At 46.5% G+C, this 22530-nt stretch overlaps 2 protein-coding genes across 4 annotated transcripts in view; both read left to right on the top strand.

Moving 5' to 3' along the window:
• Positions 1–22530, top strand: part of LOC143955878 (uncharacterized) — a 201633-nt gene that overhangs the window by 73113 nt on the left and 105990 nt on the right. The window lies entirely within an intron of this gene.
• Positions 1–22530, top strand: part of LOC143955330 (uncharacterized) — a 95155-nt gene that overhangs the window by 51660 nt on the left and 20965 nt on the right. Inside the window, 1 exon segment of the mRNA XM_077465400.1 lies at positions 6314–7363. Within this exon segment, the coding sequence (XP_077321526.1) occupies positions 6314–7363 (1050 nt within the window).

Raw genomic sequence — 22530 nt, 5'->3', positions numbered from 1 at the left:
CTTTTAACTGAGGTTTTTCTGTGCAAACCTACGCAAGAGCTACATAATTGCTTGTTTGAAGCCTGCAAGTAGCTATTTACCCCCCCCCCCCTCAGGCTAAATTGGTAACCACCTCTTCTGGGCTCCTTGAGACTTTAGTTGCTAATCAGCCCCACCTGGGTATGAGCTGGCTAGCGTTTGCTCAGTCTATGGAGGTAAGGTAGGACAACAACTACTATAGTAGGGTGTCCAACCATTTTAGGATTTGTTCCTTCACTGGTGGTGAAGGTTTAGTATCTACAGCCCCAGGTTATGCCTATGAAATAAATTGCCTGTTGGTTATTTCATAAAGGGATAGACCATGACTCCTCATTGGCTGCACACCAGTAGACCTCAGTAGTGAAGGTTTGTCCTTGCTGGGATGTTTTTGTGGCACAGCAGAAATACACATTGAGATTTGTGACATCTCTGTGCATAAGGGCTATATTGCTGTACATCAGAAATGCACTGAAGCTTGTTTGCTGCCCTTTATATCCTAAAGGTACTGCTTTGTTTGGCTACAGATCAGAAAAATACAACGTTGAAGGTGATCTGTACTTTCTGGTTTTGTGCTGCACAGCAGAAATGCACATCATTGAGTCTGGTGACATCTCTGCTCATAATGGTTATATTGCTGCACATCAGACATACACAAGATTGAGGTCTGTCTGTGGGGCTTTGTGTCCTGTATTACTGCCTTGTTGGTTACTTATCAGAAAGGCAGCAGTGAAGTCTGATGGTCCTGATTTGAGTGGTGTTGTGCTGATTCAGACAGTGCTATTAACGGCAATGGCTGCCGAGTTTAAACATGCGATTTGACATGTTGAGTCGCATGACAAATCATTTCAATATGGATGTGCTATCTCTATTCATAGTGTTTTATTGTTGCACATCAGACATATACAGGATTAAGGTCTGTGAGGTTTTGTGTCCTGTATTACTGTCTTATCAGAAAGGCAGCAGTGAAAACTGATGGTTCGAATTTGTTGGGCTACATAGCAGAAATACAAATTGAACCCCTGCCAGGTGTAGTACATATACCGCCTTTGGTAATCCGTGTAGCACCACAAAGTGGTGTCGTGCTGATTTTAGCCATGCGATTTGACATGTTGAGTCGCAATGCCAAATCTCTTCAATATGGATGTGCTATCTCTATTCAGAATTGTTATATTGTTACACATCAGACATATACAAGATTGAAGGTTGTCTGTCCTTTATGTCTCGCATATACTGCCTTATTGGCTGCATATCAGAAAGGACACAGCAGTGAAGGTTGCTTGTTGTCTTTTTCTGATTTTGTTTTTGCTGCTCAGCTGAGAGACACATTGAGGATGGTGGCATCTCTGCTCAGTATTGGTATATTGCTACACATCAGACATACACAAAGATTGAATGTTTGTGTCATGTATGTCCTATATTTACTGCCTTATCGTTTGTATATCAGGCACAGCAGTGAGCAGTGCTTCTCATTGATCTACCTTTCTGCATCTTAGGGATACACAGCAGGGGGTTGTTGGCTGCACTCCTCCAGGGAGTCACAGCATTGGGGACCCCTCACTTGTTCGACCTGAAAATTGCTATTTTTTTTTTCCCCTGCGACCTGTGTAATCTTGAGGTCTGTGGATCCAGGAATTGAGGACTGCTGGAGTCGCACAGACACAAATGGTACCCATTGAAAGCCATAGTGTATGACTTCTCATGCGTCTAGTCGCAGGTTGGGTCGCACGGGTGTGGGATAGGGTTGCCACCTGTCCAGGATTCACCCGGACAGTTCGGGTTTGAAATCATGCGTCCAGGTTTCAGACTGTCTGAAACCCGGACACATTATTTAGACTGGACTATGGTTTCCCAGCAGGGTTTCTGGCTGCAGTTTTCACTGCTGAGAGTGTCTGTTACACTGTCTTTCACACTGCCCAAAGCCACCACTAACAAACCATACCCTCCACCCCCCCACCAACACATACAGACGGGAGAAGAGAGAGGGCTTGATCTGCACCTCTTCCCCCCCATCCCTACCCCTCTGTGTCTGCCCACACTCCAATCCCTGGCGCTGTGCCTCAGAAAAGGAAAGTTGAGGCTGGAAATTTGAAGTCCAGCAGCCTCAGATCCATCTGAATGAGAGGTGCAGACTGCCAAGGGGTGAGTGAGCTCACCATCCATCCCTGTCTCTGAATGAAGTCTCCCCCCTTCCCTCTCCTTCCTCAGAGAGAGTACACTAAGTCAAATCAGGGTTCTCAGAGCACCCCTTACATCAGAGTTACCCTTTACACCAGTGTTTCCCCTTACAGCATAGTCCTCTCTGTACATCAGAGTACTCAGTGTTCCCCCATAAATCAGGGTTCACAGAGCATCCCTTATGTCAGAGTCCCCAGAGTTCAGAGGTAAAAGGGGAACTCTGTGGACTCTGATGTAAAAGAGGACTTTTGTTATTAACTTATATACATATGATTAGAAATGTTATTTAGTAGCAAAATATATGTATAGCTTATACTATAAAAAAGAAATTTCTGTGCGCCACAAAACTGTTCGGGTTTGACTTGAAGAAAAGGTGGCAACCCTATGTGTGGGAGCCCTAAGCTTATCTGTCCCTTCTGGTTGAGGTTTTGCTACACAGCAGGAATACTCATCATGGCGTTATTGTTTTATTTTGCAGCAGACCAGAAAGATTGCAGCTGTAAAGGCTGTCTGTCTTTTTCCTCAGTGTCTGCTTTTATGTCGTTGCACAGCAGAAATACTCAAGATGGAAGCTTGTTGGTGCTTCCTGTTTCATATTGCCTTGCCTTACTGCTCTTCAGAAAAACACAACGCTGCAGGTTGTTTGTGTCCTTTCTCAGTGTTGGTTCTATCTGAACTACACTACAGAAGTGCATGACAGAAAGGATTGCCTTGTGTTCCAATATTTTACCCTGTGGCATAGCAGAAATGCACAACACGGGAGTTGGTGTTCATATTGATCTTATAACTGTATTTGGTGGTTTGTCAGAAATACACAACATAGAAGTTTGGGTCTTTCTGTCTTTATATTTATAGCCTTGTTTTGCTGTACATCAGTAAAACACAACAGTAAAGGGGGTTCCTGTCCTTTCTGTATTTATATATGAGTTATGACCTAGCTAGCTGCACTTCAGAAATACGCAGCATTTAGGGTTTGCTTGTGTCTTAATGTTTTTACGTCTTGGCAGCACATCAGAAAACCAGACTGTGAGGACTGTTTGTCTACATTGAGGTTCAGATTTGGGTCTCTTCCCCATATTTGATATATGGGTTTAGCTAGTCACACTCAGGTACACAACATTGTTGTCTATGCTTGTGTCCTTTCTGTCTAAATCTATTGTGCCGTGCCCACAATCTATGATCATTTTATTTGTGATATTAATAATACATGTATCACCTTTTGTATTTCAGCCTTCTTTTCCATGGAGGGGCGAGGAGTTCTGGCTGCAGATTCCACATGTCAGAAAACCTCGACCCCCTTACATTCAGGGATGCCAGAACCATTTCCTAGGGTTGAAGCCCTGTAGGGTTATGGGACACTGGAGGAAGGGGATAGCGAATCGCCCTGGTTAGCGGCGCGCTCTGTGATCGGCGAGTCTATGAGACTCGCCTGATCACGGATCGGAGCAAGGGGTCGATCCTGACCCCTTACCACGTGATCAGCTGTCAGCCAATGACAGCTGATCATGTGACAAAACAGAGCCGGTAATCGGCTATTTTTCCTCCTCGCGCTGACAGCCGATCACCGGCGGCCGTGATTGGGACATCAGTCCCGATCACGGCCAGCGTATCAGTGTCCACCTGCCCCCTGACAGTGCCACCTATAGAATAAAAAAGTGCCCCCCATCAGTGCCACCCATTAGTGCCCACAGTGCCACCCATTAGTGCCCAAAGTGCCACCTATCAGTGCCCAGCAGTGCCACCTATCAGTACCACCTATCAGTGCCACCTATCAGTGCCCATCAGTCCCATCTATCAGTGGTACCCATCCATGCCACCCATCCGTGCCACCCATCTGTGCCCCCCATCCGTGCCATCTTATCTGTGCCCATCAGTGCCGCCTTATCTGTGCCCATCAGTACTGCCTTATCTGTGCCCATCAGTACTGCCTTATCTGTGCCCATCAGTACTGCCTTATCTGTGCCAACTTAACTGTGCCTATCAGTGCCCAACAGTGCAGGCTATCAGTGCCCACCAGCGCCGCCTCATCAGCGCATTTCAATGAAGGAGAAAACTGACCTGTTTGCAAAATTTTATAACAAACTATTAAACATGATTTTTTTTTTTTTTGCATCTTTTTTTGTTTGTTTAGCAAAAAATAAAACTCCCAGCTGTGATTAAATACCACCAAAAGAAAGCTCTATTTGTGGGAAAAAAATGATAAAAATTTCATTGGGGTACAGTGTTGTATGCCCGCGCAATTGTCATTCAAAGTGCATCAGCGCTGAAAGCTGAAAATTGGTCTGGGCAAGAGGGAGGTTTAAGTGCCCAGTAAGCAAGTGGCTAAGAGCCCATTTCACCTAGATACTGCATCCGAAGCGGAAAAGGCAGGGGCATTGGTGGAGCAGACCTGCAGATCAGCCGCATGATCCAGCTAAGATACCTTCATCAAGCATATGAGCGTATGGAGTGGAGGTAAAGCTCACTGCAGAACCAAGGTTCGCCAAGAGGGTCTTGCAGTGGCACCACCCTAAGGTAGGCCTGAGGTACTTGTTTATCCTCTCAGGTGTGCCGTCCTGGAAGATGACTTGAGAAAGGTACCAGTTACTTACCGGTAGCTGTCTTTTTTGGGAAATCTTCCAGGACGGCAGGCCTACTTCCCGCCCGTTGGAGGAGGGGAAAATTGTAGAACACTAGAAGGTGAGTGCCTATGAGGAATGATTTCCCTTGTGAAACCGGGTTCAGGAGTTACTTCTCTACAAACTGAGGATCAAGGGGAAGGGAGGGGACTTAAAACAGCTGTCGATTGATTGTGTTTCCTGTAGGGAGGAGCCTCTCATCTCTCAGGTGTGCCGTCCTGGAAGATTTCCCAGAAAGACAGTAACTGGTACCTTTTTACAGATGATATTCTCTCTCTCATTTTCTTGGTTTAGGGTGAAGATCTGATAGATATAAAAGTTGAGGTGATATCAGAAGAAGAAGAGAGGTATGTGAGGGATGATCAGCAGTCTATGGAGGAGGATGGAATAACGGGGACATTTATAGAGGAGGACACTCCTACAGAGATCAGCACAGGTGGGTCATTAACACTAAATCCATTCCTCCACCCATACTGCTCACTGATTGGTCCAGAGTAGGGCGGGGGCTGGGTGATATCAGCCTGTAATCCCCTGGTCACTTTCCTGAGCTGTGTTCCCCGTCCTGTATTCCTGGATTTCTCTCCGATAATCTTCCTTCTCTGTGCTGGCAGGAAAAAGTTAGACATTGCTTGACCTAGGCACCTGGGGGATGTGTTTTGGATTTTGGCAAAAGGGGGACCTACTGAATATTAGGTGGATGGCCATGATTTTATGGCTGATTGGTGTATTGTATGATACATACTCCTGACCCCCGCACTATATTCTCTATGTTGTACATTACATAGTCCTGACACTCGTCCTATAATCCCCCTCATCACTGTCACTCCTATAATAGACAGTTCTCGTTGTTTCCTCCCTCTCTGACTAAGGTCCATGAATAAAGAAATGATCTGGTAGGAGATCAGAGGACCCATTTACTAGTTACCTTGAGGGGGGAATTGTAAGATCCTCAGAGACAAAGCTGCCTGATGTGGGCGGAGTCCTGGTTTAGGGGAACCAATCAGCTCATGTCTAGTAATAATCTTTGTATTTCTATTTTAGTAGATGGACGGGAGATGAGGAAAACCTCAGAAGATTGTCTCACTTTGTCTCCAGACTGTAAAGTAGAAGATGAGGACATCACACAGTATAGTCCAGGAGAAAACCCGACTACCTCAAATGTCCATCCGGCACCACACAGTGTAGATGGACCATCGTATTCCTCTTATCCCGAGGAACCTCAGACTGTGCGGGACGGTGCCGGACCATCGTATTCCTCTTATCCTGAGGAACCTCAGACTGTGAGGGACGGTGCCGGACCATCGTATTCCTCTTATCCTGAGGAACCTCAGACTGTGCGGGACGGTGCCGGACCATCGTATTCCTCTTATCCCGAGGAACCTCAGACTGTGCGGGACGGTGCCGGACCATCGTATTCCTCTTATCCCGAGGAACCTCAGACTGTGCGGGACGGTGCCGGACCATCGTATTCCTCTTATCCCGAGGAACCTCAGACTGTGCGGGACGGTGCCGGACCATCGTATTCCTCTTATCCCGAGGAACCTCAGACTGTGCGGGACGGTGCCGGACCATCGTATTCCTCTTATCCCGAGGAACCTCAGACTGTGCGGGACGGTGCCGGACCATCGTATTCCTCTTATCCCAAGGAGCCTCAAACTGTGCGGGATGGTGCCATCCTTCCAACAGATCAGAGGTTTTCCTGTACTGAGTGCGGGAAGTTTTTCCATTTTAAATCTGAACTTAGTCAACATCAAAGGATTCACACAGGTGAAAAGCTATATTCCTTCCCTAAGTGCGGGGAATTATACTTAAAGAAGTCCCATCTTTCCATTCATCAGAATTCTCACACGGGCAAAAAGCCGTATTCCTGTCCTGACTGTGGGAAATGTTTTTCAAGGCAGTCAAACCTGAACGCACATCAGAGATCTCACACGGGGGAGAAGCCATATTCCTGCTCTGTGTGCGGGAAATGTTTTTCACAGAATTCCCATCTTTACACACATCAGAGATTGCACACGGGGGAGAAGCCGTATTCCTGCCCTGAGTGCGGGAAATGTTTTTCACAGAATTCCCATCTTTACCAGCATCAGAGATCTCACACGGGGGAGAAGCCGTATTCCTGTCCTGAGTGCGGGAAATGTTTCTGTTTTGAATCAGAACTTAGTGAACATCAAAGGATTCACACAGGTGAAAAACTACATTCCTGCTCTGAGTGCGGAAAACGTATCTTAGAGAAGACACAACTTTCCGTTCATCGAAGGTCTCACACAGGCGAGAAGCCGTATTCCTGTCCTGACTGCGGGAAATGTTTTGCACAGAAGTCCAGCGTTTCCAAACATCAGAGATGTCACACGGGAGAAAAGCCGTATTCCTGTCTTGAGTGCGGGAAATGTTTTGCACAGAAGTCCCATCTTTCCAGACATCAGAGGTCTCACACAGGGGAGAAGCCATATTCTTGTCTTAAATGCGGCAAATGTTTTACACGGAAGCCCAGTCTTTATTATCATCAGAGAACTCATAAAGGAGAGAAGCCATATTCCTGTCCTGAGTGAGGGAAATGTTCCTCACTGAAGTCCTGTCTTCCCGTACATCAGGGGGTCCCACACAACCCTCGAGGTGTATTAGTGAGTGCGGGAAATGTCTTGTATATGAATGTTGCTGGACATGTGGGGAAGAAGCACCCCCTGATATACACCTCAGATATACTCCATGGCTGATCTTCATCATGGAAGAAACAGTTGATAAGGAGATCAGCGATGAGCAAAGACATGGATGAAGTGTTGTACCGTGTTGGCCATTGGTAGCGAAATAGAAATAAAAATGGAGTCCTTACCTCTCATTGGCTGAGTATATTTTGTGGTGTAAACTCTTGCAAGGGGTCTGTTTTCACTCAAGTCGTCTTCCAGGACGAAACGCGTTAACCCCACCACTTAAAAGGCAGTCTGTAGGCCTTTTAAAATAAAAAAGGAGCCATTACCTCTCATTGGCTGAGTACATTTTGTGTTGGAAGATTTCACAAACGCTTACAGGTCCGTTTTTTTTTTTAATTTGTTGAACGAATGTGACACATTTTCACCCAACTCTCACAAATGTTGGCCAATTTTTTTTTTCGATGATCTCCTATGATCATTGGCTCCATCTAGTGGTCATAATGCTGTGTTGCGTCTTTATTAGTAATGGAGGTATTTCATAAAATAAATACCACATTATAGCCCCTAGATGGAGCTGAGGATCATAGGAAATCACTGTGTTCATTAAATTATGGCCAGGATTTTTCTTACATTCGTCCACCGAATTATATATTTTTTTTAAATAGACTCCTCAGTTTCCTTCAGCAGACATGGATTGCTACAAATAACTGAGATCATCCTCATCCACAGTGCATCCGGAAAGTATTCACAGAGCTTCACTTTTTCCACCATTTTGTTATGTTACAGCCTTATTCCAGAATGGATTCAAATCATTATTTTCCTAAAAATTTTACAAACCATCCCCCATAATGACAACGTGAGAGAAGTTTGTTTGAAATCTTTGCAAATTTATTAAAAATAAAAAAATGAAAAAATCCCATGTACGTCAGTATCACAGGCTCCTCCCATCACAGACTCCTCCCATGTGCATAAGTATCACAGGCTCCTCCCATCACAGACTCATCCCACGTACATAAGTATCACGGACTCCTCCCATGTACATAAGTATCACAGGCTCCTCCCATGTACATAAGTATCACAGGCTCCTCCCATATGCATAAGTATCACAGGCTCCTCCCATGTACATAAGTATCACAGGCTCCTTCCACGTACATAAGTATCACAGGCTCCTCCCATGTACATAAGTATCACAGGCTCCTCCCATGTACATAAGTATCACAGGCTCCTCCCATGTAAATAAGTATCACAGGCTCCTCCCCTGTACATCAGCATCACAGGCCCCTCCCATGTACATCAGTATCACAGACTCCTCCCATGTACATAAGTATCACAGGCTCCTCCCATGTACATAAGTATCACAGGCTCCTCCCATGTACATAAGTATCACAGGCTCCTCCCCTGTACATCAGCATCACAGGCCCCTCCCATGTGCATAAGTATCACAGGCTCCTCCCATGTACATAAGTATCACAGGCTCCTCCCGTGTACAGAAATATCACAGGCTCCTCCCATGTACATAAGTATCACAGGCTCCTCCCATGTACATAAGTATCACAGGCTCCTCACATGTACATAAGTATCACAGGCTCCTCCCGTGTACAGAAATATCACAGGCTCCTCCCATGTACATAAGTATCACAGGCTCCTCCCATGTACATAAGTATCACAGGCCCCTCCCATGTACATAAGTATCACAGGCTCCTCCCATGCACATAAGTATCACAGACTCCTCCCATGTACATAAGTGTCACAGGCTCCTCCCATGTACCTAATATCACAGGCTCCTCCCATGTACCTAATATCACAGGCTCCTCCCATGTACATAAGTATCACAGGCTCCTCCCATGTACATAAATATCACAGGCTCCTCCCATGTACATAAATATCACAGGCTCCTCCCATGTACATAAGTATCACAGACTCCTCCCATCACAGACTCCTCCCATGTACATAAGTATCACAGGCTCCTCCCATGTACCTAATATCACAGGCTCCTCCCATGTACATAAGTATCACAGGCTCCTCCCATGTACATAAGTATCACAGGCTCCTCCCATGTACCTAATATCACAGGCTCCCTCCCATGTACATAAGTATCACAGGCTCCTCCCATGTACATAAGTATCACAGACTCCTCCCATGTACATAAGTATCACAGGCTCCTCCCATGTACATAAGTATCACAGGCTCCTCCCATGTACATAAGTATCACAGGCTCCTCCCATGTAAATAAGTATCACAGGCTCCTCCCCTGTACATCAGCATCACAGGCCCCTCCCATGTACATCAGTATCACAGACTCCTCCCATGTACATAAGTATCACAGGCTCCTCCCATGTACATAAGTATCACAGGCTCCTCCCATGTACATAAGTATCACAGGCTCCTCCCCTGTACATCAGCATCACAGGCCCCTCCCATGTGCATAAGTATCACAGGCTCCTCCCATGTACATAAGTATCACAGGCTCCTCCCGTGTACAGAAATATCACAGGCTCCTCCCATGTACATAAGTATCACAGGCTCCTCCCATGTACATAAGTATCACAGGCTCCTCCCGTGTACAGAAATATCACAGGCTCCTCCCATGTACATAAGTATCACAGGCTCCTCCCATGTACATAAGTATCACAGGCCCCTCCCATGTACATAAGTATCACAGGCTCCTCCCATGCACATAAGTATCACAGACTCCTCCCATGTACATAAGTGTCACAGGCTCCTCCCATGTACCTAATATCACAGGCTCCTCCCATGTACCTAATATCACAGGCTCCTCCCATGTACATAAGTATCACAGGCTCCTCCCATGTACATAAATATCACAGGCTCCTCCCATGTACATAAATATCACAGGCTCCTCCCATGTACATAAGTATCACAGACTCCTCCCATCACAGACTCCTCCCATGTACATAAGTATCACAGGCTCCTCCCATGTACCTAATATCACAGGCTCCTCCCATGTACATAAGTATCACAGGCTCCTCCCATGTACATAAGTATCACAGGCTCCTCCCATGTACCTAATATCACAGGCTCCCTCCCATGTACATAAGTATCACAGGCTCCTCCCATGTACATAAGTATCACAGACTCCTCCCATGTACATAAGTATCACAGGCTCCTCCCATGTACATAAGTATCACAGGCTCCTCCCATGTACATAAGTATCACAGGCTCCTCCCATGTACATAAATATCACAGGCTCCTCCCCTGTACATAAGTATCACAGGCTCCTCCCATGTACATAAGTATCACAGGCTCCTCCCATGTACATAAATATCACAGGCTCCTCCCATGTACATAAGTATCACAGACTCCTCCCATCACAGACTCCTCCCATGTACATAAGTGTCACAGGCTCCTCCCATGTACCTAATATCACAGGCTCCCTCCCATGTACATAAGTATCACAGGCTCCTCCCATGTACATAAGTATCACAGACTCCTCCCATGTACATAAGTATCACAGGCTCCTCCCATGTACATAAGTATCACAGGCCCCTCCCATGTACATAAGTATCACAGGCTCCTCCCATGTACATAAGTATCACAGGCCCCTCCCATGTACCTAAGTATCACAGACTCCTCCCATGTACATAAGTATCACAGACTCCTCCCATCACAGACTCCTCCCATGTACATAAGTGTCACAGGCTCCTCCCATGTACCTAATATCACAGGCTCCTCCCATGTACATAAGTATCACAGGCTCCTCCCATGTACATAAGTATCACAGGCCCCTCCCATGTACATAAGTATCACAGGCTCCTCCCATGTACATAAGTATCACAGGCTCCTCCCATGTACCTAAGTATCACAGACTCCTCCCATGTACATAAGTATCACAGACTCCTCCCATGTACATAAGTGTCACAGGCTCCTCCCATGTACCTAATATCACAGGCTCCTCCCATGTACATAAGTATCACAGGCTCCTCCCATGTACATAAATATCACAGGCTCCTCCCATGTACATAAGTATCACAGGCTCCTCCCATGTACATAAATATCACAGGCTCCTCCCATGTACATAAGTATCACAGGCTCCTCCCATGTACATAAGTATCACAGGCTCCTCCCATGTACATAAATATCACAGGCTCCCTACATGTACATAAGTATCACAGGCTCCTCCCATGTACATAAGTATCACAGGCTCCTCCCATGTACATAAATATCACAGGCTCCTCCCATGTACATAAATATCACAGGCTCCTCCCATGTACATAAGTATCACAGGCTCCTCCCATGTATATAAATATCACAGGCTCCTCCCATGTACATAAGTATCACAGGCTCCTCCCATGTACATAAGTATCAGAGGCCCCTCCCATGTACCTAAGTATCACAGACTCCTCCCATGTACATAAGTATCACAGACTCCTCCCATGTACATAAGTGTCACAGGCTCCTCCCATGTACCTAATATCACAGGCTCCTCCCATGTACATAAGTATCACAGGCTCCTCCCATGTACATAAGTATCACAGGCTCCTCCCATGTACATAAATATCACAGGCTCCTCCCATGTAAATAAGTATCACAGGCTCCTCCCATGTACATAAGTATCACAGGCTCCTCCCATGTACATAAGTATCACAGGCTCCTCCCATGTACATAAATATCATAGGCTCCTCCCATGTACATAAATATCACAGGCTCCTCCCATGTACATAAGTATCACAGGCTCCTCCCATGTACATAAATATCACAGGCTCCTCCCATGTACATAAGTATCACAGGCTCCTCCCATGTACATAAATATCACAGGCTCCTCCCATGTACATAAATATCACAGGCTCCTCCCATGTACATAAATATCACAGGCTCCTCCCATGTAAATAAGTATCACAGGCTCCTCCCATGTACATAAGTATCACAGGCTCCTCCCATGTACATCAGTATCACAGGCTCCTCCCATGTACATAAATATCATAGGCTCCTCCCATGTACATAAATATCACAGGCTCCTCACATGTACATAAATATCACAGGCTCCTCCCATGTACATAAGTATCACAGGCTCCTCCCATGTACATAAATATCACAGGCTCCTCCCATGTACATAAATATCACAGGCTCCTCCCATGTACATAAGTATCACAGGCTCCTCCCATGTAGATAAGTATCACAGGCTCCTCCCATGTACATAAATATCACAGGCTCCTCCCATGTACATAAATATCACAGGCTCCTCCCATGTACATAAGTATCACAGGCTCCTCCCATGTACATAAGTATCACAGGCTCCTCCCATGTACATAAATATCACAGGCTCCTCCCATGTACATAAGTATCACAGGCTCCTCCCATGTACATAAATATCACAGGCTCCTCCCATGTACATAAGTATCACAGGCCCCTCCCATGTACATAAGTATCACAGGCTCCTCCCATGTACATAAGTATCACAGGCCCCTCCCATGTACATAAGTATCACAGACTCCTCCCATCACAGACTCCTCCCATGTACATAAGTGTCACAGGCTCCTCCCATGTACCTAATATCACAGGCTCCTCCCATGTACATAAGTATCACAGGCTCCTCCCATGTACATAAGTATCACAGGCTCCTCCCATGTACATAAATATCACAGGCTCCTCCCATGTAAATAAGTATCACAGGCTCCTCCCATGTACATAAGTATCACAGGCTCCTCCCATGTACATAAGTATCACAGGCTCCTCCCATGTACATAAATATCACAGGCTCCTCCCATGTACATAAATATCACAGGCTCCTCCCATGTACATAAGTATCACAGGCTCCTCCCATGTACATAAATATCACAGGCTCCTCCCATGTACATAAATATCACAGGCTCCTCCCATGTACATAAGTATCACAGGCTCCTCCCATGTACATAAATATCACAGGCTCCTCCCATGTACATAAGTATCACAGGCTCCTCCCATGTACATAAATATCACAGGCTCCTCCCATGTACATAAGTATCACAGGCTCCTCCCATGTACATAAATATCACAGGCTCCTCCCATGTAAATAAGTATCACAGGCTCCTCCCATGTACATAAGTATCACAGGCTCCTCCCATGTACATCAGTATCACAGGCTCCTCCCATGTACATAAATATCATAGGCTCCTCCCATGTACATAAATATCATAGGCTCCTCCCATGTACATAAATATCACAGACTCCTCCCATGTACATAAATATCACAGGCTCCTCCCATGTACAAAAATATCACAGGCTCCTCCCATGTACATAAGTATCACAGGCTCCTCCCATGTACATAAGTATCACAGGCTCCTCCCATGTACATAAATATCACAGGCTCCTCCCATGTACATAAATATCACAGGCTCCTCCCATGTACATAAATATCACAGGCTCCTCCCATGTACATAAATATCACAGGCTCCTCCCATGTACATAAGTATCACAGGCTCCTCCCATGTACATAAATATCACAGGCTCCTCCCATGTACATAAGTATCACAGGCTCCTCCCATGTACATAAATATCACAGGCTCCTCCCATGTACATAAGTATCACAGGCTCCTCCCATGTACATAAATATCACAGGCTCCTCCCATGTACATAAATATCACAGGCTCCTCCCATGTACAAAAATATCACAGGCTCCTCCCATGTACATAAATATCACAGGCTCCTCCCATGTACAAAAATATCACAGGCTCCTCCCATGTACATAAATATCACAGACTCCTCCCATGTACATAAATATCACAGGCTCATAGTTGCCAACATTGTAAAAAAAAATCGGGACACTGTTTTGGCAGTAGGCGGAGTCGTGGTATAATTAGGGGGCGGGTCATGCGTTTATAGGTGTGGCATAGGAAAATGTAAAAATGGGCGTGGTTCACGTTAAATAGTGGGCGTGGCTTACATAGGGCATGGCTCAAAGGGGTGTGGTTATAGTCTGAGATGAATGCGGGATGGAGAGGGAAAGGGGGGGGAGGGATGGAGGGACAGCAGCCCCCCGATCCTACACCACATTAGCAATAGTTTGACAATCAGCAGATAAAGATACTCCAAATACCTGGTGTTGGCGCTTCAATCATCCCGGCGCCATGATTGTTATGGTGTCAGGATGATTGAAGCGCATTATTTCTATTATTATATTGTAATATGAAATGAAATCATTCAACTCACCATAATGCAGAATCAGTGGGAGCCCTGAGCGTGTCACTAGCCACGTTGCCTGCCACCAGATGCCATCAGGTGTCCCAAGCGGAGTCCATCCTTACATCAGGTGCCCCATCAGAGGTACCTTCCTCACATCTGTGTCCATCAGCGGAGCCCCTCCTTACATCTGGTGCCCCTCTGACATCCACAGATCGCCCCCCCCCACATCCTGCACAGACCTGCCCCCACATACTCCACAGACCGCCCCCCCCCACATCCACAGACCGCCCCCACATACTCCACAGACCAGCCCCCACATCTCCAGACTGGCCCCTGACATACCACTGGCCCCCAACATCTACAGACTGGCCCCCGACATACAACTGGCCCCCGACATCCACAGACTGGCCACCAACATCCACAGACTAGCCCCCACATCCACAGACTGGCCCCCGACATCCACAGACTGGCCCCCACATTCACAGACTGGCCCCCGACATTCACAGACTGGCCCCACATTCACAGACTGGCCCCCACATTCACAGACTGGCCCCCGACATTCACAGACTGGCCCCCACATTCACAGACTGGCCCCCGACATTCACAGACTGGCCCCCACATTCACAGACTGGCCCCCACATCCACAGACTGGCCCCCACATCCACAGACTGGCCCCCGACATCCACAGACTGGCCCCCACATTCACAGACTGGCCCCCGACATACCACTGGCCCCCACATTCACAGACTGGCCCCCACATTCACAGACTGGCCCCGACATCCACAGATTGGCACCCGATATTCACAGACTGGCCCCCGACATTCACAGACTGGCCCCCGACATCCACAGACTGGCCCCCACATTCACAGACTGGCCCCCGACATACCACTGGCCCCCACATACATTCACAGACTGGCCCCCGACATCCACACACCATGACTGTCACTGGCCCCCGACATCCGACTGGCCCCCGCCCCGACATCCACATTGACAGACTGGCCCCCGACATGCCGCCATTGCCGCGCAGAGACATTTAACTGTGGCACTTTACACTGACACAAACACACACTAGCAGCGGGGGTGGGCGGCGCCACAGGTGTAGACCAACTTCTGGTCTTCTTAAAAATGGCGGCCGGCAGAGACATTGTCTCCGCCGGCCGCCGACCTCTAGCGGCCGGCGGCAAAAAAACGGGAAATTCAATTTCCCGGGACAAACCGAATTTCCCGGGACAAAATTAATTCGGGACAAATGTCCTAATCCCGGGAATGTCCCGGGAAATTTGGGACAGTTGGCAACTATGCAGGCTCCTCCCATGTACATAAGTGTCACAGGCTCCTCCCATGTACATAAGTATCACAGGCTCCTCCCATGTACATAAGTATCACAGGCTCCTCCCATGTACATAAGTATCACAGGCTCCTCCCATGTACATAAGTATCACAGGCTCCTCCCATGTACATAAGTATCACAGGCTCCTCCCGTGTACAGAAATATCACAGGCTCCTCCCATGTACATAAGTATCACAGGCTCCTCCCATGTACATAAGTATCACAGGCTCCTCACATGTACATAAGTATCACAGACTCCTCCCGTGTACAGAAATATCACAGGATCCTCCCATGTACATAAGTATCACAGGCTCCTCCCATGTACATAAGTATCACAGGCTCCTCCCATGTACATAAGTATCACGGACTCCTCACACAAACATATATTTTCTGAAAGTAGAGGCATTGCTTTCCGTAAATATAACTACAATTATTTATTAAAATATAAAAGGTGAGGTTGTGCCGAGTAATTAGATCCCAAACATGTCCACTGTTATGTGGCGCCCTCTAGTGTGCAGTGTGGTGCGGTCACTTTATGCTGACTCGTGGTAGCTTATGTGGGTCTGGTAATTGCTATGGGTTCAGCTTTAGATCAGGCTGGAATGCTCTGCAGACCTCTATCGCCTCCCCCTGGTTCTGGAGGTCCATGGAAACGTCTAGAAACGAGTGGGCGGAGATAAAGAGGCTGGGTTTGAACGTTAAATGGGAGTTTGGACCAATCCCCAGGCGGGGTGGTCAGACTGGCCCATAAATATTGAAAAGCGTGGTCAGTAAGGAAATCAGGTGGAATATGGAGTGCCTGGGAGGGGACCCCGGGGCTGGTGGGGGTTCTGCCTCCAGGCTGGAGCTGAGGAAGGAGAAAGGGATCCCCAATACCCTTCAGTCTCATTCAGAACTGCACCTGTCATCCAGTTGCCCCAAAGCGGCTGGGATCTGAGTTCACCCAACTTCAAATCCCGCTAAAATCGAGGTAAACTGTGTTATCCTGCTTGCCATCAACAGGCTATTGCCTTGTGGACTACAAGTGTCCATTACTGGTATAGACTGGGTGATGTGTTGGGATCTATACTGGTATGGACTGGGTGATGTGTTGGGATCTATACTGGTATGGACTGGGTGATGTGTTGGGATCTATACTGGTATGGACTGGGTAATGTGTTAGGATCTATACTGGTATGGACTGGGTAATGTGTTGGGATCTATACTGGTATGGACTGGGTAATGTGTTGGGATCTATACTGGTATGGACTGGGTAATGTGTTGGGATCTATACTGGTATGGACTGGGTAATGTGTTGGGATCTATACTGGTATGGACTGGGTAATGTGTTAGGATCTATATTGGTATGGACTGGGTAATGTGTTGGGATCTATACTGGTATGGACTGGGTAATGTGTTAGGATCTATACTGATATGGACTGGGTAATGTGTTAGGATCTATACTGGTATGGACTGGGTAATGTGTTGGGATCTATACTGGTATGGACTGGGTAATGTGTTAGGAGCTATACTGGTATGGACTGGGTAATGTGTTAGGATCTATACTGGTATGGACTGGGTAATGTGTTAGGATCTATACTGGTATGGACTGGGTAATGTGTTGGGATCTATACTGGTATGGACTGGGTAATGTGTTAGGAGCTATACTGGTATGGACTGGGTAATGTGTTAGGATCTATACTGGTATGGACTGGGTAATGTGTTAGGATCTATACTGGTATGGACTGGGATATGTGTTGGGATCTATACTGGTATGGACTGGGTAATGTGTTGGGATCTATACTGGTATGGACTGGGTAATGTGTTAGGATCTATACTGGTATGGACTGGGTAATGTGTTCGGAGCTATACTGGTATGGACTGGGTAATGTGTTAGGAGCTATACTGGTATGGACTGGGTAATGTGTTGGGATCTATACTGGTATGGACTGGGTAATGTGTTAGGATCTATACTGGTATGGACTGGGTAATGTGTTAGGATCTATACTGGTATGGACTGGGATATGTGTTGGGATCTATACTGGTATGGACTGGGTAATGTGTTAGGATCTATACTGGTATGGACTGGGTAATGTGTTAGGATCTATACTGGTATGGACTGGGTAATGTGTTGGGATCTATACTGGTATGGACTGGGTAATGTGTTAGGATCTATACTGGTATGGACTGGGTAATGTGTTAGGATCTATACTGGTATGGACTGGGTAATGTGTTGGGATCTATACTGGTATGGACTGGGTAATGTGTTGGGATCTATACTGGTATGGACTGGGTAATGTGTTGGGATCTATACTGGTATGGACTGGGTAATGTGTTAGGATCTATACTGGTATGGACTGGGTAATGTGTTAGGATCTACACTGGCATGGACTGGGTAATGTGTTAGGCTCTATACTGGTATGGACTGGGTAATGTGTTGGGATCTATACTGGTATGGACTGGGTAATGTGTTGGGATCTATACTGGTATGGACTGGGTAATGTGTTAGGCTCTATACTGGTATGGACTGGGTAATGTGTTGGGATCTATACTGGTATGGACTGGGTAATGTGTTAGGATCTATACTGGTATGGACTGGGTAATGTGTTAGGATCTATATTGGTATGGACTGGGTAATGTGTTGGGATCTATATTGGTATGGACTGGGTAATGTGTTGGGATCTATACTGGTATGGACTGGGTAATGTGTTGAGATCTATACTGGTATGGACTGGGTAATGTGTTAGGATCTATACTGGTATGGACTGGGAAATGTGTTAGGATCTACACTGGCATGGACTGGGTAATGTGTTAGGCTCTATACTGGTATGGACTGGGTAATGTGTTGGGATCTATACTGGTATGGACTGGGTAATGTGTTAGGAGCTATACTGGTATGGACTGGGTAATGTGTTAGGATCTATACTGGTATGGACTGGGTAATGTGTTAGGATCTATACTGGTATGGACTGGGATATGTGTTGGGATCTATACTGGTATGGACTGGGTAATGTGTTGGGATCTATACTGGTATGGACTGGGTAATGTGTTGGGATCTATACTGGTATGGACTGGGTAATGTGTTGGGATCTATACTGGTATGGACTGGGTAATGTGTTAGGATCTATACTGGTATGGACTGGGTAATGTGTTCGGAGCTATACTGGTATGGACTGGGTAATGTGTTAGGAGCTATACTGGTATGGACTGGGTAATGTGTTGGGATCTATACTGGTATGGACTGGGTAATGTGTTAGGATCTATACTGGTATGGACTGGGTAATGTGTTAGGATCTATACTGGTATGGACTGGGATATGTGTTGGGATCTATACTGGTATGGACTGGGTAATGTGTTAGGATCTATACTGGTATGGACTGGGTAATGTGTTAGGATCTATACTGGTATGGACTGGGTAATGTGTTGGGATCTATACTGGTATGGACTGGGTAATGTGTTAGGATCTATACTGGTATGGACTGGGTAATGTGTTAGGATCTATACTGGTATGGACTGGGTAATGTGTTGGGATCTATACTGGTATGGACTGGGTAATGTGTTGGGATCTATACTGGTATGGACTGGGTAATGTGTTGGGATCTATACTGGTATGGACTGGGTAATGTGTTGGGATCTATACTGGTATGGACTGGGTAATGTGTTAGGATCTATACTGGTATGGACTGGGTAATGTGTTAGGATCTACACTGGCATGGACTGGGTAATGTGTTAGGCTCTATACTGGTATGGACTGGGTAATGTGTTGGGATCTATACTGGTATGGACTGGGTAATGTGTTGGGATCTATACTGGTATGGACTGGGTAATGTGTTAGGATCTATACTGGTATGGACTGGGTAATGTGTTAGGATCTATATTGGTATGGACTGGGTAATGTGTTGGGATCTATATTGGTATGGACTGGGTAATGTGTTGGGATCTATACTGGTATGGACTGGGTAATGTGTTGGGATCTATACTGGTATGGACTGGGTAATGTGTTAGGATCTATACTGGTATGGACTGGGTAATGTGTTAGGATCTACACTGGCATGGACTGGGTAATGTGTTAGGCTCTATACTGGTATGGACTGGGTAATGTGTTGGGATCTATACTGGTATGGACTGGGTAATGTGTTGGGATCTATACTGGTATGGACTGGGTAATGTGTTGGGATCTATACTGGTATGGACTGGGTAATGTGTTAGGATCTATACTGGTATGGACTGGGTAATGTGTTGGGATCTATACTGGTATGGACTGGGTAATGTGTTGGGATCTATACTGGTATGGACTGGGTAATGTGTTAGGATCTATACTGGTATGGACTGGGTAATGTGTTGGGATCTATACTGGTATGGACTGGGTAATGTGTTGGGATCTATACTGGTATGGACTGGGTAATGTGTTGGGATCTATACTGGTATGGACTGGGTAATGTGTTAGGATCTATACTGGTATGGACTGGGTAATGTGTTGGGATCTATACTGGTATGGACTGGGTAATGTGTTAGGATCTATACTGGTATGGACTGGATAATGTGTTGGGATCTATACTGGTATGGACTGGGTAATGTGTTGGGAAGGAAAGCATGCCACATCGTTTGATGGAAATGAAAGGGATCAGCCTACAGAGGGCTGAATTCAAAGACACCCCAAAAATCAAAGTAAAGAAATGATGCAGCAGGCCCCCATGTGCTTGTATACATGCCTGACAACGTGCTCCTAATGAGATGACGGATGGTGTCCTGGGGTATTTTCTCTCAGATCATCACTGAGCTCCTGAACAGACTGAGGTACAACCTGGTGGCATTGGATGGACCGAGACATAATGTCCCAGATTTGTTCTATTGAATTTAGGTCCTGCGAGCGTGGGGGGGGGGGGGGGGGGCGATTCAATGGTTCCTTCATCCTCCAGGAACTCGCTGGAAAACTCTCGCCACATGAGGCCTGCCATTGTCGTGCACCAGGAGGAACCCAGGGCCCACCGCACCAGTGTAGGGTCTGACAGTGGGCCCAAGAATTTCATCCTCGATACCTAATTGCAGTCAGGCCGCCATTGTCTAGCTTGTAGAGGTCACAAGCAGAGCCGCTTGTGAAGCTAATACCCAGAAAATAGGCTCCCATTACCTACAGTCAGGTTTGTGCACAGAGCAGCCAGTGAAGGAGACCCGGTCAGCTGGAAAGGGCCGGGAAGTGGATGCAGAGAGCAAGGCCATGAAGGTAAAATACACCCATGTCAGGGGCCAAAAGCCCGCTGCTACTCACAGTCTGGGAGTAAACACTACCGAATGGCTCCAAGAAGAACCAGTAGATGGAGAGGTCAGCTGTCCTAGTGCACCCTGTCAGCTGGATTCAGGGGAATCTTCTTCAGGTGGGCCGGCAGAGAGTGACAGAGGTGGGAGATTGAATGGGGCCCCCGGGAGCCAGAGCTGAACGAGTCGCCTCCAACCAACGAGTCTGATGCTGAGTGGGACTGGCGGCTGACAGACTGGAAGGAGAGCTGACAGTAGGACTTTCTGGTGAGGTTTTATCCCCTACGTAGGCTGAGTGGGCGACTGAAGTTGACCAATTGTTAACTTGTGGAGGAGGACTGCAGTTGAGCTCAGCTTATATGCAGCATCAAGTTCAGGAGAACGGGCACTGAGCTATTTGGATGTCCCCGAAGGTGTCATGGACATTATCGAGACTAACCGCACCCAGTGCAGCCAAATCCCGGTACAAATCAAAGGGGGATTGGAGATTCGCTGTCCAAGGACCACGGCTATGGAACGCTCCACCAACCAACGTCCACCTGGAAGAAAACCACCAGGTCTTCAGGAAAAAACTCAAGACCTTCCTCTTCTAGAAGCTGGACAACAAAGCTCATCACAGCGCCTTGAGGCGATTCAGTTGGCGTTGTGCGCTATACAAATATTTCATACATTCATTCAGTGGGAAGATGACTTGGTGTGCAACTTCTTATACGTCCCAAAGCCATTCAGTGGGTCTCGCAATCCAAAGGCTTGGGCCCGCTTGAAGGCTTCAAAGTGTCTTGGGTGGGATGAAGCCTTGAATCCTTTGTATGGGTCTTGCTGGAGACCTGCAGGCTATGTGAGTGCACAAAATATTTGGGGGGGCACACCCTAAATGGTGCAGCCATAAGACCATAAAACAAAACAAAATATTACAACGCAAACATGCAAAAAATGACATTTAACTCCTGCAAGGCTATTTAAAGCACCTGAAGATTTTCAAAAAGTATGGGGGTTTGGTCACACCATATTGCTATATGGTGCTTAAGCCCACTTACTGCGACAAAGTACCCCATTATTAGTGGATCCTACGCTATCCCTCATATATATATATATATATATATATATATATATATATATATATACAGTATATAACCCCCTTGGTGGGAGTGGAGATGACCCCATCTATAAGGATATACAGTACATACACACATAGCACAAGGCCGTGTTCACACTACGAGACGTTTCTCGGGGGCTGCAGTTTCTCAGAGCTCCACAAGGTGGTGATCTCACTTCTACTATAGAGACAGCAAATCTCTATGGAAAACAGGAAGTGACGTCAGGTACAAACAGGAAGTGAGGTCCGATTATAAATAGTAAGTTCCGGGTGAGAGGTGAGTCGGGA

The sequence above is a fragment of the Lithobates pipiens genome, unplaced genomic scaffold (assembly GCF_037356315.1).
Source record: "Lithobates pipiens isolate NorthernLeopardFrog02 unplaced genomic scaffold, aLitPip1_a1.2 Scaffold_35, whole genome shotgun sequence".
Classification (NCBI taxonomy): Eukaryota; Metazoa; Chordata; class Amphibia; order Anura; family Ranidae; genus Lithobates; species Lithobates pipiens.
This window is presented reverse-complemented; position numbering and strand designations above follow the sequence as displayed.